Source organism: Neolamprologus multifasciatus, chromosome 12 (genome assembly GCF_963576455.1).
Source record: "Neolamprologus multifasciatus chromosome 12, fNeoMul1.2, whole genome shotgun sequence".
Taxonomy (NCBI): Eukaryota; Metazoa; Chordata; class Actinopteri; order Cichliformes; family Cichlidae; genus Neolamprologus; species Neolamprologus multifasciatus.
Window position 1 is genome coordinate 16121410 of NC_140450.1, and position 23684 is coordinate 16145093.

The window sequence follows — 23684 nt, forward strand, 5'->3', positions numbered from 1 at the left end:
CTGCGGTGCTAAAAATTACACCTGTTAGCAATTAATATCTGTAATGTGAGATACCAAACACCTAATACCATAATCAATAATTACAGATCTATAGGATAGTGGGTTAACTTTTTCATCTATCTTCAATAGTGCTTCATATAGAAGAGTTAAAATTACATCTTGCAAACTTGAGCAGGCACATTTTACCATTAAAAGTTTGGGGATTTTGATGATGGGAAAAAAATTGCTCCCAGACATAACTCCATATTGAGAACTCGACAGGATTTTATTACTGACTGAATTTCCTTCTGAACTTTTCCGACTCATCTCAACTTCATCTTCCACTTCAAACTTATAAGTAGTGTGCCAGTGTGATGCTTTTCCTTAGGACTCTAAGAAGAGGTTGTTTGTTTCTTTAGGACACGTGAATGAACAGAAATGGACACGCAGCTCTTTCAGAGGGAGGAAGAGCTAATAAATAATACATCTGGAGAAAAACTGAAGCAGAATTCAGCTAAGTTGAAATTAGACAAGAAAAGAGGGATAGGTTCCAGAAATATCTCAAGAAAAAAATATAGGACAGAAAGACGCGGAAACATGACTTGAAAGGTGTGAGGAGACACCTGAGGGTGGAGGGGGAGTTGACAGTGAGGAAGAAGAACGATCGACAGCAGGAAGGGAGGAGACACTGGGGGCGGAAAGACAAAAAAAAACAAGCGACGGCAGAGAGGAAAAAGGATGGAAGTGAATGGATGGAGGAAGAGAAAATTAGGACTGATAAAGAGAAGCAGAGTTGGTAAGACGTAGGGCAGAGAACACAAGTCCCTGCTGGGTGAGTGTCTCTAATTATCACCGCGCCTGAGAGAAGCTTTGTGTGTTTGGGTCTGTTTTGGCAGAGGTGGCGCTGGTGGTGAAGTAGACTCTCTCCAAATCTTTTATTTAGTTTGTTTACTTATATAGTATTCATGGGCTCATCTACAGTTTCGAGAGCCTTTACCTCTGGCTCAGTGTATAACACCGGTGTGTTTGGACTGTGTTCAGTCAATGCCCAACTTTAAGTAATCAATCACTTGAGAAAATTTAATAACGCATTCTGAAATAGTTTTATAAGTCATATATTAGTCTGTTTTTAGACAAATCAGTCAGACAAATGTCTTCATCTGTCACTACCATATTTTTATTAGGTATAGCTTGCTAGTACCAAGTTGGACTTTCCTTAATTCTGCATGGCAAAGACATTTTTCAGAGGCTTTGTTTCATATTGACTTCCACTCACTGGATATTTTCAGTTCTTTCAACTCCTCTCTCTAAGGATATTTGTCCATGAAAATCCTCTGAAATACTTTACATTTTTTCTCAGCCTGCCTTCTTTCTCTGCCACTCATATGCCATTGCCAGTGCTTGTTTACCTGGTGAGCTCTTCCTTGATTTTCATTGGCTCATGCGGGTAAAACTTGACCCGGAAGCACATCGTGTACGGCTGCTGAGCTGCTGGAGACAAGAAAGACACGATGTTGAGATGGAAAAACTAAGAGAGACCAGAAACTGTAAGGAAAGCTAAAAGGCTGTTAGAACGTGGAGAAAAAAAGAGGAGATAAGCTTGACAGATATGATGAAGGGAATCAGAAGGAAAGTAGAAGATTTTAAGAAACAGATAAGAAGAGGAAAGAAGAGGAAAGATAAATGAGGGGAAGAGAGGACAGAGGAGCCATGAGGATTATGTAGAAGAAGAAGCTGGGGACAAAAACAGAAACCACAGCATGTCTCCAATACTGATTAGTCACCTCATAATTACAGTAATTACTTTCTCTCTCACGCACACACACACACACACGGGCATGTGCTTCACTTGAACTGGGGTCTGTTTCTTCTCCTTTGATCTGAGTCCTAAAGCATTTCATATCTCTAGGAGAGGATTTGTGCTTTGAATAGTATTTAATTATGCACCGTAACAAACATACACAAGGTTACATAAGCGGTCACAGACACACACACATATACTCAATAACAGGCTGAAGGGTTTGGATCAAATGACAGCGATAGCTTCAACTCCCTCCTGAGGTCTCACACAGCTCATCTGCTTATAAACATATTCAATGTTTACCCTGTGAAGTTAGAACATTTACAAGATATACAAACACCAAAACACTGAAACACTGAGAGGAAACCATCATACACAGCAACAGATTTAATTATATACAGTAATTGTATATAATGTATTATAAATAATTTATACTTCCTGAAGTGAAAATAGCACAGATAAGATTTTTTTAAAAGTCTGAATTTATTTTATTTTGGTTATTAAAGAAATAAAACATCTTAAAGGACCCTTTACCCATCTCAACTCCCATTTGGTGTCTTTGGCGCTTACTTTAATTAACAGAAAAACAGTTAACTGATAGCTTTGGTCTGAGGATCTAGTGATCAAATGCCAGAATTTTGTTCGCTCGATATAAAATTTTGACTCCATGTTTGGGTCAAAGCGTAGATCAAAGCGTTGCAGAGATTTGATGTCACTTCCTGTTTGGCAGCTTTGCAACTGATTTGAATTTTCTGATGGACACAATCAATCCAATTTTGTGGTTTTCTACATTTGCTTGCTTTGGGATACTCTTTGCCAGTTTTGAGAGTGGAAAAAACTGCAGCCTGTGAACTATGTCAGAAAATCTAATATTATGGTTACAGACGCCACGGGGTCCATATCCATTATAGAGGGTCTGTAGCCTCGAATTTGCCTTCTCTGACACATGAATGTTGAAAGCTAATATTTGAAAGTTTGGGGTTTTTCATATCCATAAATGTGCCTCCGGGTTCAGGCCTTTGCTAGTGACAAAGTGTTGAAGGCTATTAATGAAACTTGGGAAAAGGGAATGAAAAAAATGAAATGGAAACTTTTTTGGGTGATTATAGACTAAAAAGTCAGCAGATGAAAAAAAAAATGTTATTATATAATTAACAGCTACAAAACAGCAAGGATGGTTTACAGAAAGACATTTAAACCACGAGTAATAAATCCAACATGACAGCTGAATCACCTGTGCTTTATTATTTTGAGGTAGAAAGCTACAAATCTTAGAAAAATGAAGGAGTTGTTTTGTCTTTGCTGTTCTCACAGGCGAAGTTTACTCACGTACACATGTGAGTTACTTTGAGTGCACATGGAGAGATTTCAAAGAGGATGAGGCAAAGGAGACGCTTAAAACAAAGATGCAAAAGTATCTGATAGGCATTCTGAAGTCAACATCAAGGAGGAAGAAAGTATCATTTCACATGGGATAGAAATCATCCAGAGTGCCCTCACCACTCTCCCTTTAATGGCAGGATCCTCTGCGGTATTATCCAGCTATGAAAAACAGCACACATCTACATAATACATGCTGAGCAATTTGAAAGAGCCAATCCTCCCACCCGCTCCCAAAGAACTTGAGCTGCTTATAATTATTTCTCAAGCTTAAGGGACGAAGAGGTTTTTTTGGAAAACATTTTAGAGAAAGTGAATTGTGCGCGAAAGACATGGCCGTGTAAATGTGACGTTTGCCAACGCACGTAAGCTGGGATGCACAAAGACGAAATAAAACACAAGTGCACGCACACATTGAAACCTAATTTGGGAGTAAATCCTGCCACAGGGAACTGATGTGTCAGTGCAACTCAGATCTATTCAACAACTCCCCTCTAATTTCGTTTTCTTTCTTTCTTTCTTTCACTCTGTCAGCTTCTCTCATCTCAAACCGTCTCTCCAATTTCCTCTTTTCGCTCTATTTTTCTTCTTTCTTTAGTTACGTTATCTATCACTGTCTCCTTTTAGTACTTTCCCCCCCTTGTTCCCTCTCTCTCCCTTCCAGTTTTCACCGATATCCTCAGCCTCCCCCTTCTGTCATCTCACACATGTTCCGATGGAGCAGAATACTTTGCTAATAGCTCTTTTATTAATTTATAACAGGACAGAAAGAACAGGACAGTCATTAAAAGGGTTAGTGAACTTCAGACTGAGACAAGGAAAGAAAAGGAGGGTGGGAGAGAGGGAGGAAAGCCGCTGCAATCTTTCAACACAAGATAGAAATGTAAAGATGTGAAAGAGTAAGTGGAAACAAAGGAAAACAAAGGTGAAAACAAGCACCACTCTCTTATTTACCTTTGTATTGTGTCCTCTTTTAGGGTACTTAGAATGTATGATTATATGTGTCACATTCTCAAGGTTATTATTGTTATACTGAAAAAACACTGGCCAAATCTATCAGAGGCAAACATCAAGAGGGGAAAGGAGGCTGTGCCCAGCTTGAAAACAACCCCTCGGGCTGTTTGTGTAAACTCTTATTACAACGTAAAAGTAAAATTAAGTGACCTCCAGGGACACATTAAATGCCACTCTGGTGACCTTGAAAATGTGAAAACTTGACCTTATTGGGTACTGTGATGGACCCTCTTCTGTTTTCAAAACATGCTTAATTTTTCATGCAATTTTATTAATTTTCATCCATGTTCCACTACTGGATTTAAAACTCACAACAATGAAAGATATTATTATTCCAGATTCTACCCTACCATGTCAGTGTTGCACCAGAAATTAAAACCCTTCAGATCAGGCAACATTTTTTCAATCTTCTACTGCCCAATTTTGGTGAGCTCGTTCAAATTGTTTCCTAATCTTAGCTGACAGAAGTAGTATTCAGTGCTAGAGCAGCAGCAGACCACACCAGGTACAACCCCTGTTCTCTTTGAGTTTGTCATTTTAGTTTAGTTTAGCTTCAGTGTCCTGTTTCCAGAAGATAGGAAGGGTCAAGGAAAGGCATCTTCTGCTGCTGTAGCCCATGTGCTTCTAAGATAAACATGTTGTGTGCTCAGAGATGCTCTTCTGCTTAGATTGTTTCACTGAGCGGTTATTTGAGTTCCCTTCCTATCACCTCAAATTAGTCGCATCTGACATTAACAAAGAACGTTTGCCCAGAGAACTGCTGCTAGTGGGGTTTGGTTAATTGGTGATGCTAAATTGCCCATCGGTGTGAATGTGGGTGTTGATGGTTCAGTGTCTCTATGTGTAATAGGCTAGAGCTCGATTTTAACTTCAGCAACTTGTCTTGAGCATGCCTACATGCCTAAATGCTGCTATGTGATTGGTTCATTAGATATTTGTATTAATGAGGTGTTGTATACGTGTACCTATGTCACTGCATATTTCATTCACATGGATACATCCAGAAAATGAATTTTGTCTTACATCACATTATCCTAAGGACTTGTTAACCAAACAGAATAGTCAAAAATGGGACAACAAAACAGACAAATAAAGTAATCAGATAAAATCTGCATCCTTTTCTGGAGATGGAAAGTAAAAATATCTTTCCTGTTTGTGGTGATTGTTATGAAGCTTTGAATGAGGCCTGCACATAAGGCAGGCAGGCTGTTTACTTGTTTTTGTACTCTCATAAGCTTGTCTTCCACTGCAACGTCTTTGCAACGTGTGGCTTTTTTCCTTTTTAGGCCACTTGTCCCTCTGGCAGTGTTTTGTGTTTCTGAGAAACAGTTCTCTTGTCATTTTGTCTGTCTTCATTGTGTCTCTATTGGTCTCCCTGCGGGACTTCAGAGGAAAAACTCATGTCCAACATTGCCTGACTCTGTCACAAGTGGGTGGGTGATAAAACTCTTAAACCTAGATGATCTAAATGTTTTTTTTTATTATTATTACATAAACAAATAAAATGTATCTGTTTTCAATTAATAACATTAACAGATTTTTTTGTACTCCTATCCCGTCACTTTAACAATGTTGCGTGTACAATGTTATGACCCTGTTAGAGTCCCTGTGGTGGTGTCGGCTTGTTTGCCATGCTTGACCCCTCACACCAGAGTGACCCTCTGGAGACAGATGCACGGCATAAGAAAACACACTCACACTCGCAAATACACAGACACATGCATGATGCTTTGCATCTGTATACACACATGCTGACACAGAAAAGGAAACAGAAAGGGCACTCACACTTCATCTGCCTCACTACGGGTTTATTGGGCTCCAGCCAGTGCTGAAAAAGAGAGAAAGACCAAAAATGTTACCCTAAAATAATCAAATTTATACTAAAGAAACTACAGGACTGGATTGAGAGCTAATTCAAAAATTATCTTAGAAAATCTAATGTGTATCATTGGTAGATCTCTGGTATTTTAAACTGTCATAAATAAGATTATTACTACATTATTACTTAAAGAGACTGATTTAGAGATTTAGGGAGACATGATGATCTTATATTCCTGAATAGAACCAAATTTGACCTTTTTGATCTATCTTACTGTCAAAAGCATACAATTCAAAGTATTATGTTACAGTTTCTGGACTGCATGACACTGCATGTTCAGTTTGTCTTAAAACACATTTTTCCTTATTTTTCCTTCCTCGCTTTGCATTAAGAAAAAAAAAACAGTCTAGCTGAGCTTCTGCTACGATCAAGCGTCTGGTCTGTTCTCTGTGTGGGCTGTTTGAAATATGGAGACTGATCTTGTTATTATTTGGCACTTGAACTTGTAATGTAATGTATCAGCTGCTTCCAGACTGATATTCAACATTCATACTTTGCCTGTGCTGACTCACTGCCACTGTTTCCTGTTAGTAGGTGTGATTCTGCTGTAATGAGCTGAGTGCTGTGTATAAGTGGAATTTCTAAATTGAGGAGAAGAATTTGTTAGCCGGGGTAAAAGAGCAGCCAGATTTAGAGGAAGGAGACTCCTCAAACATTACAGAGAAAAAGATGCTGCACCTTAGGCCTGATTTAGACTTCTGCTGGTATATTTTTAAACCTTACGACGTGGCAGACGTCGTTGCCGGCATTTATGCTTGTGCTTGTGCACCCAGGGTCTGGTTTTTCCACTTCCTTTCACATTCTCCTACGTCAGTTACGATAGCACTCTCCGTCCAGGGATCTGCTGACATTTGTGAGTCGTTATATTGATATATATTGTTATCCTTAATACTGAGACAATAGATGTTATTCTCTCACTGATAGATTCAAAAACTATTACAAAAAAGTAGCCAATCAGTGGTCCTGAACAGTAGGGGTAGGGTAGGCATAGTGTTTCAGAGGGCTTTGTGGTTATGAAGCAGACTTTTAGCAGAAGCATAAATCCCCACTTTACTAAGATGTGGCAGTTGGAAAACTAACCACATACTTATAGACTGAAGTCTTCAGTAAAAAGTGAAAAATGCGCACTTTTCATAAACATACACTTCTCTAAATATAAGTGTTGCTCTGACCGGCTGTGTAGGTCCTGTAATCACTCCTCTGGTAAAGAAGAAAACTCTGGTAACACCTTTATGCTTTACTATTAGTGTTTCCAACTTTTATTTTAGGTTTTACAAGAAAAATGCATGTTTGGTTTGATAAATCCCCATCTAGTTAATGTCCCCACCTCAGTTTGGCTTCACTTGGACAAACAAAAGATCTGGGCTCTGGGAATAAATGACAGGCTTTTTCTGATCCTTTGTGGAAATTAGTCTCAATTGGTAATGAAAATGATAACAGATACCATGCTTATGCGTGTGTAGTGTGTACGGACAGGTGTGTGTGTGTGTGTGTGTGTGTATCATAGTTACCCTTTGTTTCTCGGGATCTACATATCGAATACCAAAGTAGTCTTTCTCAAGCAGGTTGTAGTGATTGCACACATGGTCCAACAGGAACTGGCCTCTGGTGTCTCTCTGCAAAGAAATAAAGCGCATCGGTTTAGGACACGTGACCCGTCTTTTGAGTTATGCTGATAAAAACCATAAACCTCTGAGCTCAGTCTGATAGATGCTGTATGACTGGATCGTGCCCACAATGAACCCTCATGGGTAATTCTCCTCTGATGCTCTCATAATTTCATCACAGTGAAACATGTTAATGGAAGGAAATACGTCAGCACCCTTTTGGTCCCTTGCTGCTGACATATCTGTTATGATGGTGTTCTGGACACGGCCTCCTAATGTGCCAATAAATACAGTCTATTTGCAGGACCTAACACTGTGTAATCAATAAGCACCCTGCATTTAATGCCAGCTGCTTAGTCAATATCTACTCATTCAGATGCTCAGTATGATTTTTCTGCTGAGTGTACTGACCTGCCTACGTCTTAGCATTCTCTATAACTTTGGATATATCTAAAGTCTAAAGATTTGCTTTTTGTCTGTCTATTTTATAGACAGTGTTTTTGTTTTTTTTTATATTGTACTTGCCCCATGTATGTGAAGGGGAACCATCTAGATTACACCACACCTGACACCAAATGTCAGCTGGGACAGTTGGATGAGCAGTTTTTAAAAAATTATGCTTTTTAGCTCATTTAAGGAAATACATATCAAAACAAGTACACATTTAATTTTCACCTTTAACCTCTTGACTAAAGCTAATATTATGTGCATCAAAGATCCCAGCTCTGTGTGTGTGTGTGTGTGTGTGTGTGTGTGTGTGTGTGTGTGTGTGTGTGTGTGTGTGTGTGTTTGTGTGTGTGTCTGTGTCCTATAACTGCTCTATAACCTGCTGAAGGAGGTGGATTCTGTGCTCGGTTTAGCAGAACTGATTGATTCACTCAGATATCATGTCTTTGCCCTTGAGACTGGAATTTACTCATCACCCGGGAAGCATCAGCGTCATCACATACAGTTAGACCCACAGCTGACCAATGAGGGTCAGTGATGAGCTGATGACCAATGATGAGCTGACTCATCAACAAAACTGCCTGTCAGCACGTCGCCTAATCAGGAAACTTTAGTTGGGAATTTGGATTTTTATAGCACTTCCTAATATAACTTACAGTCTAATTTGTGTCTCACTTCCTTTAAAATTCCTAGTAGTTATGCACTACCTAGAATTATTTTTATTACCAGGTGAATTTAATTATGCTGGAATTTTAGGTGAAAAACATTGAAATTCCATTTAATTCTAAATGAGTTAGACTCTTAGTTAAGGGACATATTATACAGTCTTATTGAATATAGCAAAAAAATTGCACAAAAGCAAAAATACATTAACATATTTCACGTGATTGCACAGATAGATGTGCTAAGGACGGCTACATTTTGTGCACTGAGTAAGCAGCACACTCACACGTTAAAAAGCACGACTGTGTGTCGTTTACTTCTAAAATTTATTCAGCTGCACTAACAAAGTCCCGCTCCCTCTGGCTTGACCAGGTCTCACTTGAAAATATTTTTTTAATCTCAATGAGGCTTTTATCTGGATAATTAAAGGATGATAAAAATAAATCACAAGTTCATCTGGATTGAGAATGGTCTGTTTTAAAGGTTACAAGAGCATCCTATATCCTTATGGTGCTCTTTTCTGTCCAGTGGCTGCTTCATCAGCAGTGGTCAGTATGAACAGCACCTCATCAGCAGCCAAGGTAAGGTCGTTAGCTTTGCTCTTTATTTCTAGTTTCAGAGATTTGCAAGTGAAATGCAGTGTAGTGGCTGACATCAGCTGACTTTGTTAAATGGCTTTAACAGAAGCACATTTTCAGCACATTTGCATGGCTGATTGTTTGTCAGACTAACGGCCCTGAGCCTCAGATGTCCCATATATTTGACTGGATTTTAATCTTTAAGAAGGCAGACCTTTCTTTTTTGCACTATTTAGCAAATTTTTCCTGCTCTGATTTTCCTTATTATTCTTTTTCCCACATTGTTGGAGCTACAGTGCAAAGTCTGCAAAAAATAGTAGCATGGACCATTTTCCATCTGGTTTCTCCATCAGCTCTCGACTACTTCATCAGTTTCGGTGCAGTAATGTAGCTGCTTGGAGTTTCTAATTGCTTTGTGCACTAACATTACAAATAAATATCTTTTCTTTTTTTTTACTGAAATCTAAGGTTGTGCCTTTAATCTTCCTGATCTAATGTAAATCTTAAAGGCAATTGTGTGTCATTTTTTTTTATATTACATGTGTTTTCCGCTTGTAGGTAGACAAAAAAAACCCGAACATTTCTCAATTAAAAATTAATTTCTTTCCAGGCACAAAGCCCATGCAAATATGTTGTACTAATACTATATGCCTAGAAGTTACACAGCATCTACAGCCTTTATTTTAAGTACATCAAAGCATCATTATCATCATGCCACAAATTGTGAAATCAGTTCATTTGCTGACTTTGCATTCACTTATCCTCAGTTTTACACAAATATTAATTCCTGTTCATATGTTGAATTCTGTAAATACTGTAATGTTTTTGCCAAGACAACCTTTTAAATACATTTCTTAGTGAGTCATGCTGCATGTCTCAGTAAACAACTCAGCAAACACACTGTTATATGTACTACTAGACTCAAGGTGTTGACAGAACAGCCTCTGAAAATAAGATGTTTGCTGTAAATGTCACAGCAGCCACTCAAAAACCAACAGTTATCTGTGTCCAGGACACCGTGGCTGTATTTGTTACACACCAAATAAAGCAAAGCAAACATTAAACACAGCCTTAGTCAATTCACAAAGATACACTGTTGTAACAGCCAGAATTTCCAGGTCAGTGCAACCAACAGTAAAGGAGAATCAGCTCGATTGTTTATCAGTGCTGGGAGTACCAAATTACTGCTATTTAAGAAAAAGAGGTTCAAAAACATAAATCGTCTGTGTCTTAACATTAAGACGACTGTGTTAATGTCTGATACCTGCGCAGGTATCTGCAGGTGGTTTGAAACATGAGCTGCCTGTGAAGTAGTCTTATTTAGGTCAGTGTACTTTTGCATTAGCCAGAGGATACATGTAAAGATTAGCTCACCCTATTAATATTCAACCTGTTCAGTGGTCCTAAACAGCTTCAGGCAGAGGAGTTAACTGTTACCTCAAAGGTAACAGTTAATGCATACATGATTAAAATACACAAATGACACTAAAACCAAGTACACAACTACAAACATGATTATTAGCTAATGCTATGGCTAAAACAGTTTGCTAAAAGCACAGGATGTATTTTAACTTCTTAAAGTCCATGCTTCTTAGCTAATAGTGTTATTTATGAGTTGAAATTACAAACTAAATATAGTGGATAAACAGCTTTGTTACCTGAAATAAAACTTTTAAATTATTTTACTAAACATGTGATTAGCAGAGAAACTGCTAATGAACCAGGTGAAATTGTAAAGTATGGTTAAACTGTTAAAGGTAAGATTAAAAAAGAAAGACTTAAACACAATAATGAATTAAGTAACTGCTATAGCTATTGGATAGGTGAATGAAACAGCAGTGTGTGATGGTAAGCTGGGGTGTAAACTAGGGTGACCCGATCACAACAAACAAACACCGTGGGACATGTTAACAATGCTCAGAGGTAATCTGAAATTTTCAGATTATCTAAAAAATAATAATAATAATAATCAATTGTGCATGTTATCAGAATGTCATTTAGCATGTATAGGCCTAATATATGTGAAGTAAATATAACAAGTTTAAAAGGAACTCGAGTTTTGGTCCTATGTTCTTACGAGATAATTTCTATAAAGTCTCTGATAATTACTGCAAAACCAGCCAAAATGCAGAATTCTGTTTCAAGATGTGGAACGTGGGCACTGAATAAAAATGCGGTGCAAAGTGACATAAAGAGGAACATCTGTTGACCTGTAAAAGGATCAGGGTTTTTGAATCCATCATCACAGTCACATCACCACCTCTTAAGATTAAATTTTGATCAATCTGTGACACAACCAGCAAGGAAATTGGATTGTGGTTCTGGACATCTGACATCCTTTGAATAAATCCAGGTCCTGAGATACAAAATGCTCAAATTTGTTTGCCAGCTAGTTGCTAACTGTATCTGATTCTGAGTCGATTAGTGCTAAGCATATAGCAGATTTTTGTTTTATAGATTTTTGAGTCAATAAAGAGGCCTGTTGCAAACATGTAACAACACTACAACAGCACTCAGACAATAAAGTTGTGACAGTTCAATGATGAGCCGTAACTCACTGTAAATCCTCGTAAAGATAAGTGGAGCTGCTGACACCACTATGCAACTATTTTCACACCATCATCAAATATGTTCACCTTTTCCTCTGTGAAACCTGTCCAGTTTAATTAAACCATTTTTTATATAATATGTGACGTGGAGGATTTTGCAGGGGTGTTTGGTCGAATACAAGATGCCAAAACTGTATTAAAAATCTTCAACAGCAGTCTTAGGTGGATTTCCCCTGTGGCCTGTGTTATATCACCACATCATCAATTGGCTGTCAGTAATCCTGTTTGCTGCATGTCCCTACTGGCTGGTCCAGGTTTACCAGTATATCACCAGTAACGTTAGTCAAATGTGTCCCAGCTGCAATTGTCAGTGTGTCCATGTTCACCTGTGGGTTGTATGTAAATAACCTAGAAAAAAATCACTCTCTGTCTCTTTAAGCTGCACTTCTCCATCAGCATCCATGCGTTTTGATGTGTATCTGTCTACATCTCTTTAGGATTTTTTTTGGCTGATCCCTGACAACAGTCTTACTAAGATGTTAAATCTGAAGAGCAAACAGAGAGCGATCCATGGAGGGAGGAGAAAAATAGACGAAACGGAATAAAAACAGCCACGCTGTGAGCTGCTTCCAGCCAGATCATCAAACGACACCTTTTCTTCGTCTCGTTCTTGGGCAGACGCTCGTGGAGCAAAGAGTGTTGGACTGACGCCAAGCGAGAATAAAGAGAAACAAACCAGACAGAGTGAAACAGGGCCAAACATACTGAGAGGCTGAGAGCAGCCAACATAAAGCTAAAAGAATGAGTGAATAAAAAAGAGAGACAGACTGGTGAGAGAGGAAGAGAGATATAAAGAGTCTATGTCATGTCCAACAAGGCCTGAATACATATTTTATATATCCAAAGGCTGGGCATTAAAGATTAACCCAGTCATCCTGTCTCTACATGATCTCACCTAATGATGGCAAAGTGCTCTTCTCTCAGCCCCGCTCAAAGACAAAGATGCATACACACTCTGCAAATAGAACCTCAGTGTGGAGCGAAGTCAGTTTAGCACAAGCAAAGTGCACTTTGACATGTGTGCTCGAGTGTGTGTGTCCATCCACTACCATGGTTAACCTCCTTACAGCCAGTCCAGTACAGATTCTGGCCAAATAAACAAAACAAAACAAAAAGCCCCATTAAGACACAGATGTTTTCAGGGTTTCCCCCCAAATCTTCTATTTTAATTTGAGTATTTGAGTACTGTAGTTTTTGAATGTTTGAATGTTTTTGCCTAGTCAGCATGAACATTTTTAAGTGTCTACACAAGGAACAAGTAGCAGCAATGTGGAGACCAACAACTAAAGAAAGTTAATGACACTCACCCATCCTCGCCTTTTTGTGACAAGAGGCGAAATAAGCAATGGTGGCATAAAATGCGTGGGTCCAGACTCAAACTTTACTCATCCTCAAAGCAATTGAAGAAACTACCAACTTGAGGGCAGGATGACAACCAGAGCCTGGAACGTCTGATCAGCCATCAGTGGCAAAGTGATGCAAATTTTCTTGTCAGAATCAGTCTAGGTAACCTTCTGATGTGTTTACCACCCTGTCATATCGCAATCATCTGCATTTTTATTGTCGTATATTAATTGTTGTCTCTGGTCATCACGTTGCTGATGTCATCACGCATCATTCTGCAATATTCCAGGTTCAGGTTGCCTAGGGAACCTTCTGATGTACCTGTCAACCTGTCATATGCCAATTAATGGTATCATTCACTTGCATTTCCACGCCTCAAAGTTGAGAAAATGTTAACTCAGGATCACCCACTTTGTGTTGCCAGCTGTTAGTTTGCCTGTCATCGATTGAACATCATTGACTATTACTGATGATAGTTGCTTCCTGTTAGGACGTAACTCACCAACAGACCACATTATATGCAGTAAATAACTAAATTGTGTACATTAAGTGAATTAAAATAAAATAAATAATCATTAAATTTTTAAACTGAAAATCTGAAAGTGTACATTGTGCGAGTGGGTGTTAAAGTGTCTAGTGCCGTAGTGAAGCCGAGAAGAATCAGGCTGGGATGTGTTAAGGGGTGTGCTGATAGTTGCTTCCTGTGTAAACGCGACTAACCAACAGCCTTGGTGGACTTTGTCCATGAGAAATCACCAGAAACAGTCCTTGGTGGTCTTTCACTCCAGTAATTGTCTCACTTTTAAGCCTCTGTGTGGCCACAGCTGCAGCCTGACTTACACTTTTAGGTTGTATTGCCATCTGTCCCTAAATTGTTAAAATTACTCTGAAAGGTAAGGACAGGGAGATGCCGTTTTCACAGATGCACAGAACAAATTGGATTTCAGACATGGGGGCGGACGAGATTCTGATTCTCCTCAGGAGAAATAGCCTGCTCTACCCCTTAATCAGGGCTTCAGTAATGAAAGTTTAGTCCAGCTTTTTATTGACTTGACTTTTAGAAGTCTATACCTCACTTCCTCTCTGTGTAATTACGCTGGATAAGGTTCTTTGCATTGTCATAGCGCCCAGTGATGAGGATCTCTAGCAGTCTAGGGACCGACTCTTTAAGCAGCGTTTAAACAACTTTTTGAACATTTTGTGAACTTTGTGGGGGGTTTCAAGTACAACGTGCCAGAAAAAAAAAACCTGAGACCAACTTCCTTTAAGGAGCGTCATCATGTCAGTTTTTGAGGTAGGCATGTGTGGCAAGTCACATTACCAATATGTACTGACAATGGTGATTAAGGTACTCCCCCACCCCTGATGATACTCTGACTGTACAGTATGTAGTGTAGCTGAAGTTCATCACAGATATCTTATTTGTTCTGATCATGACTTTGTGACCACTACCAGTTCTGCACTAGGACCCTGGGTACATTGGCCTAGTTAAACAGCGCTTGTTGTTTAATTAACATGCATGCCAGCTCAATTATGACTCCTCCTTATCAACTGAGACGCAATTGCTTCATGACACAGCATACCTAATTGGCTGAGTTGAAACACTGTGTGAAGATCAGTGTTAAATTCCTGTGATGCCCCCGTGAAGAAATCTACTCTCACTCCCATCTGCATCCTCTGGGTGGGTGGTGGGGGATTGAAAAATAATGGTTTGACCTCTTTACCTCCACGCCAACCAGTTTAAAAGCCTAGTAACTGCCATTCAAACAAATGATACACTAATTTGTGGCTTTTCTCTCTTTGTTGTCATTGCTGCTACTCTTCAGGGAAATTGAAATTTAAGTCACAAGTGGACCAATTCCTCCTAATTTGCCAATTAGGATGTGTGCGAGTAGGCTTTTGTGCATGTGTCCTATTATTCACAGTGCCAATATTTCTAAAGCCAGTTTGTGTTTACCACCCAACCCCCCCACCCTGAGCTAATGAATGGATCAATCCAGAGGCTTGACGAGGATACTGCAGAGACAAATCAATGTGTGGGACATGGGATGTGGGGAAAGGAACACACGCAACTAGGAGATAAAAACAGAGCAACACTTTGCCTTTTTCGTCCTTTCCCCACTGTGTGACTGAACTGAATATATGGCATGTTCAGCATTGATTTATCGCAGTTTTTAATTGAATACACAATGTTAACACTCAAAGACTATTTCATGGTACTCCATACATCATTACCTTTCCACCAAATGACTAATTTGATTTGCAGAGATCTATTCCATTTTTTATTCTTCACGGCTACTTTGACCATTTTGATTGTAGACCGCCAGAAGATAGACGGAGATAGTCGGCAGAGTCTAAAACAGATTTTTGAAGTAAGCTCCATAGACAGCGTGAAAATGCATAAGTTATCCACTGGGGAAATGCAGTTTCTATAATTGGAAAAAGCAGCAGAGGATCAAACACTTCCTGTCTGGGAGCTGGGTTATGCAACATCCACTTTATAAGTAGAGAAATCTTTGGTCTGACCTCAGCATCATTATCTCTCTAGCTTCCTATCATCACACCATTTACCCATAAATCTCTGATTAGGAGACCTATGCTGTCTTTGTTTTGCTTTTTTTATTGAAAGGCGGCACTGAAAGATGCAGTGTAAAGAGAAAAGGCAGCATGCCGTGTGTCAGAATGAAACTCACACAGCTTCAGTATTGATCTCAAACGCTGCATTAGAGAGGGTGCTGATTTCACCTCTTCAACCAGTGACCCACAACAGTGATGATGCCTGCAGCTACAGACCAGACAGGACAAAATACTTTTTTCTTTTAAGCTCATTGTGCACTCATAGTCAGACGTTTACAGATACTCATCATGGGAATGGATGTCACAGTAATTTTGGGCTCACAGGTTTTGATCTATTTTGGATTGTTTTTGTAATCCACACAGGGTCAAAAGTATACATGGAAAACTAAAAAATGAGGGACTTGCAAAAATCTATATAGTTTTGATGTGATGATTACAATATTATGTTTTTCCCTGACTGCCAAACCTCTGTAGAACACTTTTCAAAGACACATGAGGAGCGCTTCCCCTGGTTCATGCTGGTTACTATGATTGCAAAAGAAGCATTAAACTACTGTGAACTAAATAATTAAATTGAGCTCACACTGCAGCGACAACGGTGTTTAAGTTTTTCATTACAAAACTGCATGAATTAGCACATCTTGTAGTCAAAGTGTATCAGCAGAATTCAGCTGAGGTGGTGCAGCGACATTATTGGACGGGCCTGGACACAGATGTCGTTTTCCTGCGATATAATGTTAATGTGCCTCCTCTCAAAATCATTATTTTTAAATATATTTACACTTGTACAATTTGGAGCAGCGCTCATGATGACTGTGACCTTGCCTCAGTGTGACAGGAGGGAAACATAATTACCCTATGATCACCTACAGTGCCGTGCTCCAGAGATTCCCATGAACACATTGTACATGAGCTCAAAAGCATGCACAAATTACCCTATGTGATCTTAAACATGTTAATGCACACCTCGAGCTCACGGCTGGGGGCGCGGTCTGTTACGCTTTGTGATAAGAATAAAAAAAATGATCACTATATGGAGCAAGAGAAGCTCCTTGTGTAATGGATTGTCATCAGATTGCGGGAGAAAAGAGGTGTGACGATAATGGCATGACTGCAGATGCAACACTGCTGGTATGAATACAAAGGAAGCACCGAAGCAGCTGTCTTATCTCTGCACCGCAGAATGCTTAAATTTGTGCCAAACGATCGAGAAATCCACGAGAACAGAAAAGAGGAGCCGCGTGTGAAAACCAGTGAGTTATTGTAAACAGACTGTTTGCTCATTTGCATGTTTGAAGCACAAATTAGTCCATCGTACGTATCCTCCTCTGTTCATGGTACAATACGTAAGGGTGTGCATTTCCTCCAGGGAAAAGAGCTGATACACCACGTTTGCACATTCACACGATGAGGCCATTGATGCCGTCACAAAAAACACACAGACTGTTTTGTTCTCTATATCTCTGTTTTTCTTTTTTCTATTTATAGGCCTTTTCTAAATCCAGAAACGGTTGAAACGATGCTTTTTAAGATGTTTTGGAAATGAAGAAGTCTGTCGTCTGCTTCTGTCAGCCTTTGCATATTCAGAGAAATGTGCCAGAAAGCAAAGGGAAGTGCATCTGGGCTCATTCTGTTACCATCAAACCATGAAAACACAAGCACAAATGTCGGTTGTTGGGTTTATGTACACAGCCTCACTGAAAGAAGCATTAATAATAACATGATTATCTTCATGAAATCGAATAAATTGAATGTAGCTGCTTGAAAGTTCTTTCTGTGAACTTGCTTTAAAAGGACAATATTGGCAACAGAAACTGAGACAGGAGCAACCCATCAATCTAAATCCTACCTCTCAGTTTGAGAGTATGGTCAGCATTTTTAACCACATCTGCCAGATGTTTTTAAAAGTGAGGGGGGAATCTATTAAGACAGAGCTTCAATAAACCAGATGTGCTTGCAGCTGAAGATAAGAACACTGTCCTTTTCCTTATGCATGCTTTTTGTATTGCATATCTCATATACATAGATACATTTTTAAAAAGATGAAGAAAAAGAAAGATAACTCTCTGTGTTACAAAGTAATTACTCCCTATCATTAAATCCCAAATTAACCGTGAATCATCAATTTTTTTGGAAACTGGAGCTCAATTTCATGAGCCACACCCAGGCCTGATGACTGAAATAAGAGTTACATGGACAGGTTATTATGTATCATTTAGGGGTTGTTGTTTTTTTCTTTGCTCTACTGGAGCACTCAAAGTGCTTTAAACATCATGCTTCATTCACACATTCACACCAGCACTTTGTTTTCTACACTTAAGAGCTTTCTGTCTAACTTTAACACACATTCATACACCAACATATGCATCAGAGAACAACTTGGAATTCGGCATCTTGCCCAAGGATACTTTGGGATGCAGACTGGAGCAACCACTTCAAATTAGTGGATGACCTGCTCTGCCTGTTGAGCTACGGTCATCTATTAACTACAGCCAGTAGAAACCATCTGCGAAAGGGAAGTAGGCTAAAAGATCTCAAATAGAAACACATTATCTACTACTCAAAAACTCAAAACAGATGAGAAACAAAGTCATGTACATCTATCAGTCTGGAAACAGTTACACAGCCATTTAAAGGCTTTGGGACTGCAGAGCATCATCAAAACGGTCACAGCACTGTATCTTTTTCATACCACTATACAGAAGAACCACAAAATGATGTTTCGGATTAGATATTGGAAATTTTGTCTCTGTGTCAAAATTCTAACTCCTCTACATATTCACCACTGGATCTGTATGTAGGAGTGCAAACGTCTGACCGTGAATGGTCATTAACCTGCCATCTCTTTTGTACAAACTCACGGGCGATTGAGCTCACGTGAGAGGAGTGCAAGTCATGTCATGTGTCTTGCCTCCAGCACACATTATTCATTAACCACCATTGAAACCACAGAGTATTTCCAGTAGCGAGAGCACGTCTGAAGGGGACCATCTCCTGCTGTGAGAAAGTCTAATGACCAACATTGTCTGGAGTTCATGTGTGGTAATAAAAACAACTGTTGCATTAAAATGTTTAAGTGTCTATGTTTGCAGTGGTTTTCACTCCCAGTGTGGTGACAGCCGACGAGACCACGACACTGAACGTCAGCCTGCTTTGTGTGACCTACTTTTTCCACTCCTACTTATTTTTGTCTCTTTTTCCATTTTAAAATCCCAATTTTTCCACCTTTTGTGAATTCTTTTCTGTTTATATACCGCCGCGTGTTCCGGTTTACCCTTCGCTCTTTTCTCTGCCCCGTCTTCCTTTCCCAAAATCCGCTCGCTCTGCCAGTCTCATTTCAAGTCTGTTTCATGTTTTAATCTTCTTAATCTTTTTTTTTTCCACAGCCACGCCACCTCATTTCCTTTCCCGTTCCTTCCAACGCCCTGTTGATTTTTCAATGCCATTTTCATGGCTCGTGTTTCCACCCAACCATGTCATCCTATATTTTTTCTTGTTTATCATCTCATTTTTGTTTCCCGTCCACCCCATTCTTTTGATGTGTCCCTCCCTCTCTATCTCCTGCTGTCTCATCTCTTACTGCTGTCTTTCAGCTGCAAAAAGAAAAAAAACCAGATTATTTCTCTTCACTCGTCTTCGGGAAAGCATCAAAGAGGCACCGGCAAGAAGGATAAGAATAGAAAACTGATGCTATTTATAAGCTTCTCCAAAGAATGCCTATTAGCCAAAACAAGAGCACTGCCTCAGCTTTATTTGAACACATACAGACTGATGTCTACAGACACCTCTCCTTGACCAGCTGGAACGGAAACGCAGTGAAAAACAATGCCATAGCTGATATGCTCCTTTAAATAGACTGTGTTGGGGATGTATTGATGACCTATACTATAATAGAAACAACGCATTTATTACAATATTCCAAAAGTTCCCTGTAATCATGCTTTTGCACTGCCATATCAGTCTTTCTCTTATCTGTAGCAAATTAATATCCATAATTGCAGAACTTTGGCTCGGTGGCAACTTTTAAATCTTTCATGGTCCCTCCAAATGCACACACATCCACATTTGCACACACCCGCATGGTGTAGCGCTGACAGCTGACTGATGTTGGCCTCATGAAGCACAGTGATCTCCCTTAATTATACATGATCTGTCACAGAGGAGAGGGACGGAGAGAAAGAAGAGAGTGGAGGAGATGGGGGGGGGGGGGGCGAGGAGACAGAAAGAAGATATTGATGAGAGGCAGGCAAAAATAGAAAGTGAGAAAAGGTGGTCGGCGCGGTAAATGCGAAGCTGAAAATGGAGCAGAGGATAAGTGGGGTGAAAGAGGGAGCGGGAGTTGGAGGAGCGGAAAGTTAAGATGCCGGGGGAGATGATAGAGAGAAAGAGGAGAAGGACAGAAGAGAGGATGGGAGGAAAAGGAGTGAAAGGAAATCAGAGGACGCCACCGTGTATTGATCTTGACGTTTCCCCTTCGGCTGGTTGGACTTAACATTGCCACTGAACATGAGAGCAGCAGGTTGGACTCATTCACCTTCAACCTCCAGGATGTAGGCTGCAGGCACATGCCACATATCCCGAATCGCTCTCTGCCTGCCTTATACACTGCTGTCAATCTGTTCTCCTAAACATGATTACACTCTTCTGGAGGCTGTCACTGCCCTGTATGACAATATTTTCCCAGTCATAGACTATAGGCTAAGAGAGAGAAATCCAGTCCTCCTTCCTGATACACACACAACCGCATCCCACTCCATATTACTATAACTACTATAACTAGAACTAGAACAGAAGTGCTCGTCGTATATACCTCTTAATATTGCTGAGTCAGATTTATATGTATTATAAAAAGTCTTTCTCAGAAGCAAGTCTCCTCACTCAGCAGCAATCTTAAAATGTCTCCTAAATGGCCACTTATCTGGGAACTTATTATCAATCTGGTCATTAAAATTGGATCAAATCTGATGAAAAAACAAACAAAAAGTTGAAAGGTTTAAAGACTACAAGGCAAAACTGTATCGTTTTATATTTCATATTTCTGTATCGTTTTCATATTTATATCCTGTTCATAGCCTGTACATAGCTTGCACACTCACTGCAGCCTGTACATACTTATAGGTATAGCATATTCATAACATACCTTCATACCGTGTACATTGTAACATACCCATAATAGACCCATATTTTGTACCCTCGTACTTATAACAGACCCATTTCTGTAATCTATCTATATATCTATATTATTGCTAAAACACTTTCTGGGTGGATGCAAAATGCATTTCGTAGCCTTGTACTTGTGACATGACAATGACAATAAAGTTGAATTCTATTCTATTCTATTCTATTCTATTCTAAACATGGTTTTAAAAAGCTTTTGTCCCCTTTAATTTGTCTTTCCAACTTCATATTTGCTGTTGCAGGTTCTCCCAACAGTTACATTTCAGGTTTCTTTGAATGCCACACAGTACACATGATTTGTTTTAGGCTGTAAATGAGCCTTTTTAACAAATTTGTGCACTACAGTGAAGAAAATTGAAAAAATGACAGTGATGTTATGTGTCCTGTGTTCCTCGTAGTCATATAACAGTCATACACAAAAAACTAAGTGTTTCCCCCTGATTCAACAGCCTGCAGAAACACCTTTGGCAGCAAAGGTGTGTCTCAGTGTCTTTATCAGTCTCTCACATTGCTGTGGAGGATTTTTGGCCCACTTTTCATTACAACTTTGCTGCAGTTCATTGAGCTTTGTGGGCTTTCATTTATGCACAGGTTTCTTAACAGCTTTCCCACCACTCAATCAGCTTGATGTCTGCACTTTGACCGGGCCATTGCAACACTTTGATTCGTTTCTTTTTCAGACTTTCTGTTGTAGATTTGCTGCTGTGCTCGGGATCATTGCCCTGTTGTATGACCCAGTTTCTGCCAAGCTCCAGCTGCCAAACAAATGGACTTGGTATACATAGAAAGTCATGGTTGACTCGGAGCCTGCAAGGTGCCCCGTCTTGTGGCACAAAATAAGCCTAAAATGTTGTCCCGTTGCGCTCGGTATGAGGTGTTTATACTTGATTTGTTGTGTTTGATGTTCTCCAAATGTGGCTCTGTGGCTCTTAAAAAAGTCACGCCTTTTCAGTCCATTTTTAATTGTGCATCATGAACTTTAACATTTATCATGCTGAGGCCTGTGAACTCTAAAATGTAGCTCTTGGGTTTTTTTTTTTATTATTATTATTTCTCTGAGCATTGTAAGATCAGACGTTGGGGTGAAATTTCTGGGGAGATCATGGCATGGTCTTAACACCAAACTGAATGATCCAGACCAGCAAACTGTCAAAAATTGTGCTCCATAGAGATGTTTACACTTGCATGAGTATACCTGGCTGCTACGAGCCTTTTTAATTGCAATGGAAATAAAAGTTGTGAACTTTTTCCCCCACTGGACAGAGTCCAGTGAAAACCTTCTTTTTCACATGTTTGTAAATGACTAGAACTTTAAATTAACCTATTGTTTTACTAGGTTGGTATACTTTCAGGTTCTGTCCGGCCCTAATTATGTCAAGACAGTTGAAACCCAGTTTAATTTTTAATCATTTGCTCTTTGCTGTTTGTGAAATGCAAAAACAAAAATAAAAGTCACCTTACCATATCCACTAATGTTTACATTTAACTGATGATTTCTCAAACAGTTTCTGGCATTCAGCATTTAGAAACCAGGGCAAAAATAAATATACATTTAAAATAAAAGAACAATTCAAAGCAATGGACAGCGAGAGGTGAAGAAGAGAGTGCAGGCAAGGTGGAGTGAGTAGATAGTGTCGTGGTGATTTGTGACAGAAGGATAGTAGCACAAGTGAAAGGGAAGGATCGCAAGATGGTTGTGAGATCTGCTGTGATGTATGATGTGGAGACACTAACAGCACTAACAAAAAAAACAAAAATGAGGAGGCAGAGCAAAAGATGTTCCGATTTTTTACTGAGAGTGACCACGAGTGACAAGATTAGAAATGAGTACACCAGAAGGACAGCTCAGATGGAGTCTTTTGAGACAAAGTTAGAGAGGAAAGGCTCTAACAGAAGAGTACGCAAGGGATAACAGGAGGCTGATGATCTGCTGTGGTGACCCCTAAAGAGAGCAGCCAAAATATAAATGATGAATTCATACCTAACCCCATATTTTTATCAATTAATAACAATGACAAAAAGGCATCAGGGTGATCTATAGTCAGGTAAAGGTCAGCACAACAGCAGCAACAAACACATTTTCCCTACATAAATCTGATTTAATCAATTTAAGCTCAGCACAAGCTCTTGGAGTTAAAGTCTGATATTTTCATTAATGGACACAAAGATGTGACAGAAAAACAAACGCTTTATTCTGTTGGTGCATTTTTTCAAATAAATTAATCGTTCAGACTATTTTTATTGTCGACCTGAAAAACCAAAGTGAAACTCCTCGGGCTCTGTAGCCACAAATGAGATGGTGCACCTGGATGACACACTGATCAGCCGTGTCTGACGAATTATAGTCTGACACCAGCTTTCTTAAGCAGTCAGTTTGCTTTCTCTTTATACTGCCAATTAACCTCGAACATACTTCAGTAATAAACAGCACCATACACAATCATGAGCAACTCCAGCTTCAAATTGCCTCAGTGTTTAGTAGCGCTTCATTCTCTTGACTGGATAAAAATTGGTTCTTATTTATAGAACTGAGTCCTAATTGGCTCCTACAAGCTTTCCAATAAGAGAAATACAATGCAAGTGTTATCTGTATCACCGGGGAAGAATGAGATTGGAAAACTTCTAGCA

General features: G+C 39.4%; 1 protein-coding gene across 7 annotated transcripts in view; it reads right to left on the reverse strand.

The window, feature by feature from the left end:
- The window catches only part of frmd3 (FERM domain containing 3), a 59833-nt gene that overhangs the window by 31785 nt on the left and 4364 nt on the right, over positions 1-23684 (reverse strand). For 4 of the 7 annotated variants that reach the window (XM_085179006.1, XM_085179003.1, XM_085179009.1 and 1 more), the window contains exons 2-4: positions 7565-7669; positions 5960-6002; positions 1389-1470 (exon numbers count right to left, since the gene is read on the reverse strand). In XM_085179006.1, coding sequence (XP_085035132.1) covers positions 1389-1470; positions 5960-6002; positions 7565-7669 — 230 coding nt within the window. The remainder of the gene's footprint in view (positions 1-1388; positions 1471-5959; positions 6003-7564; positions 7670-23684) is intronic. The other 3 variants (XM_085179005.1, XM_085179010.1, XM_085179008.1) reach the window with 1 other exon arrangement.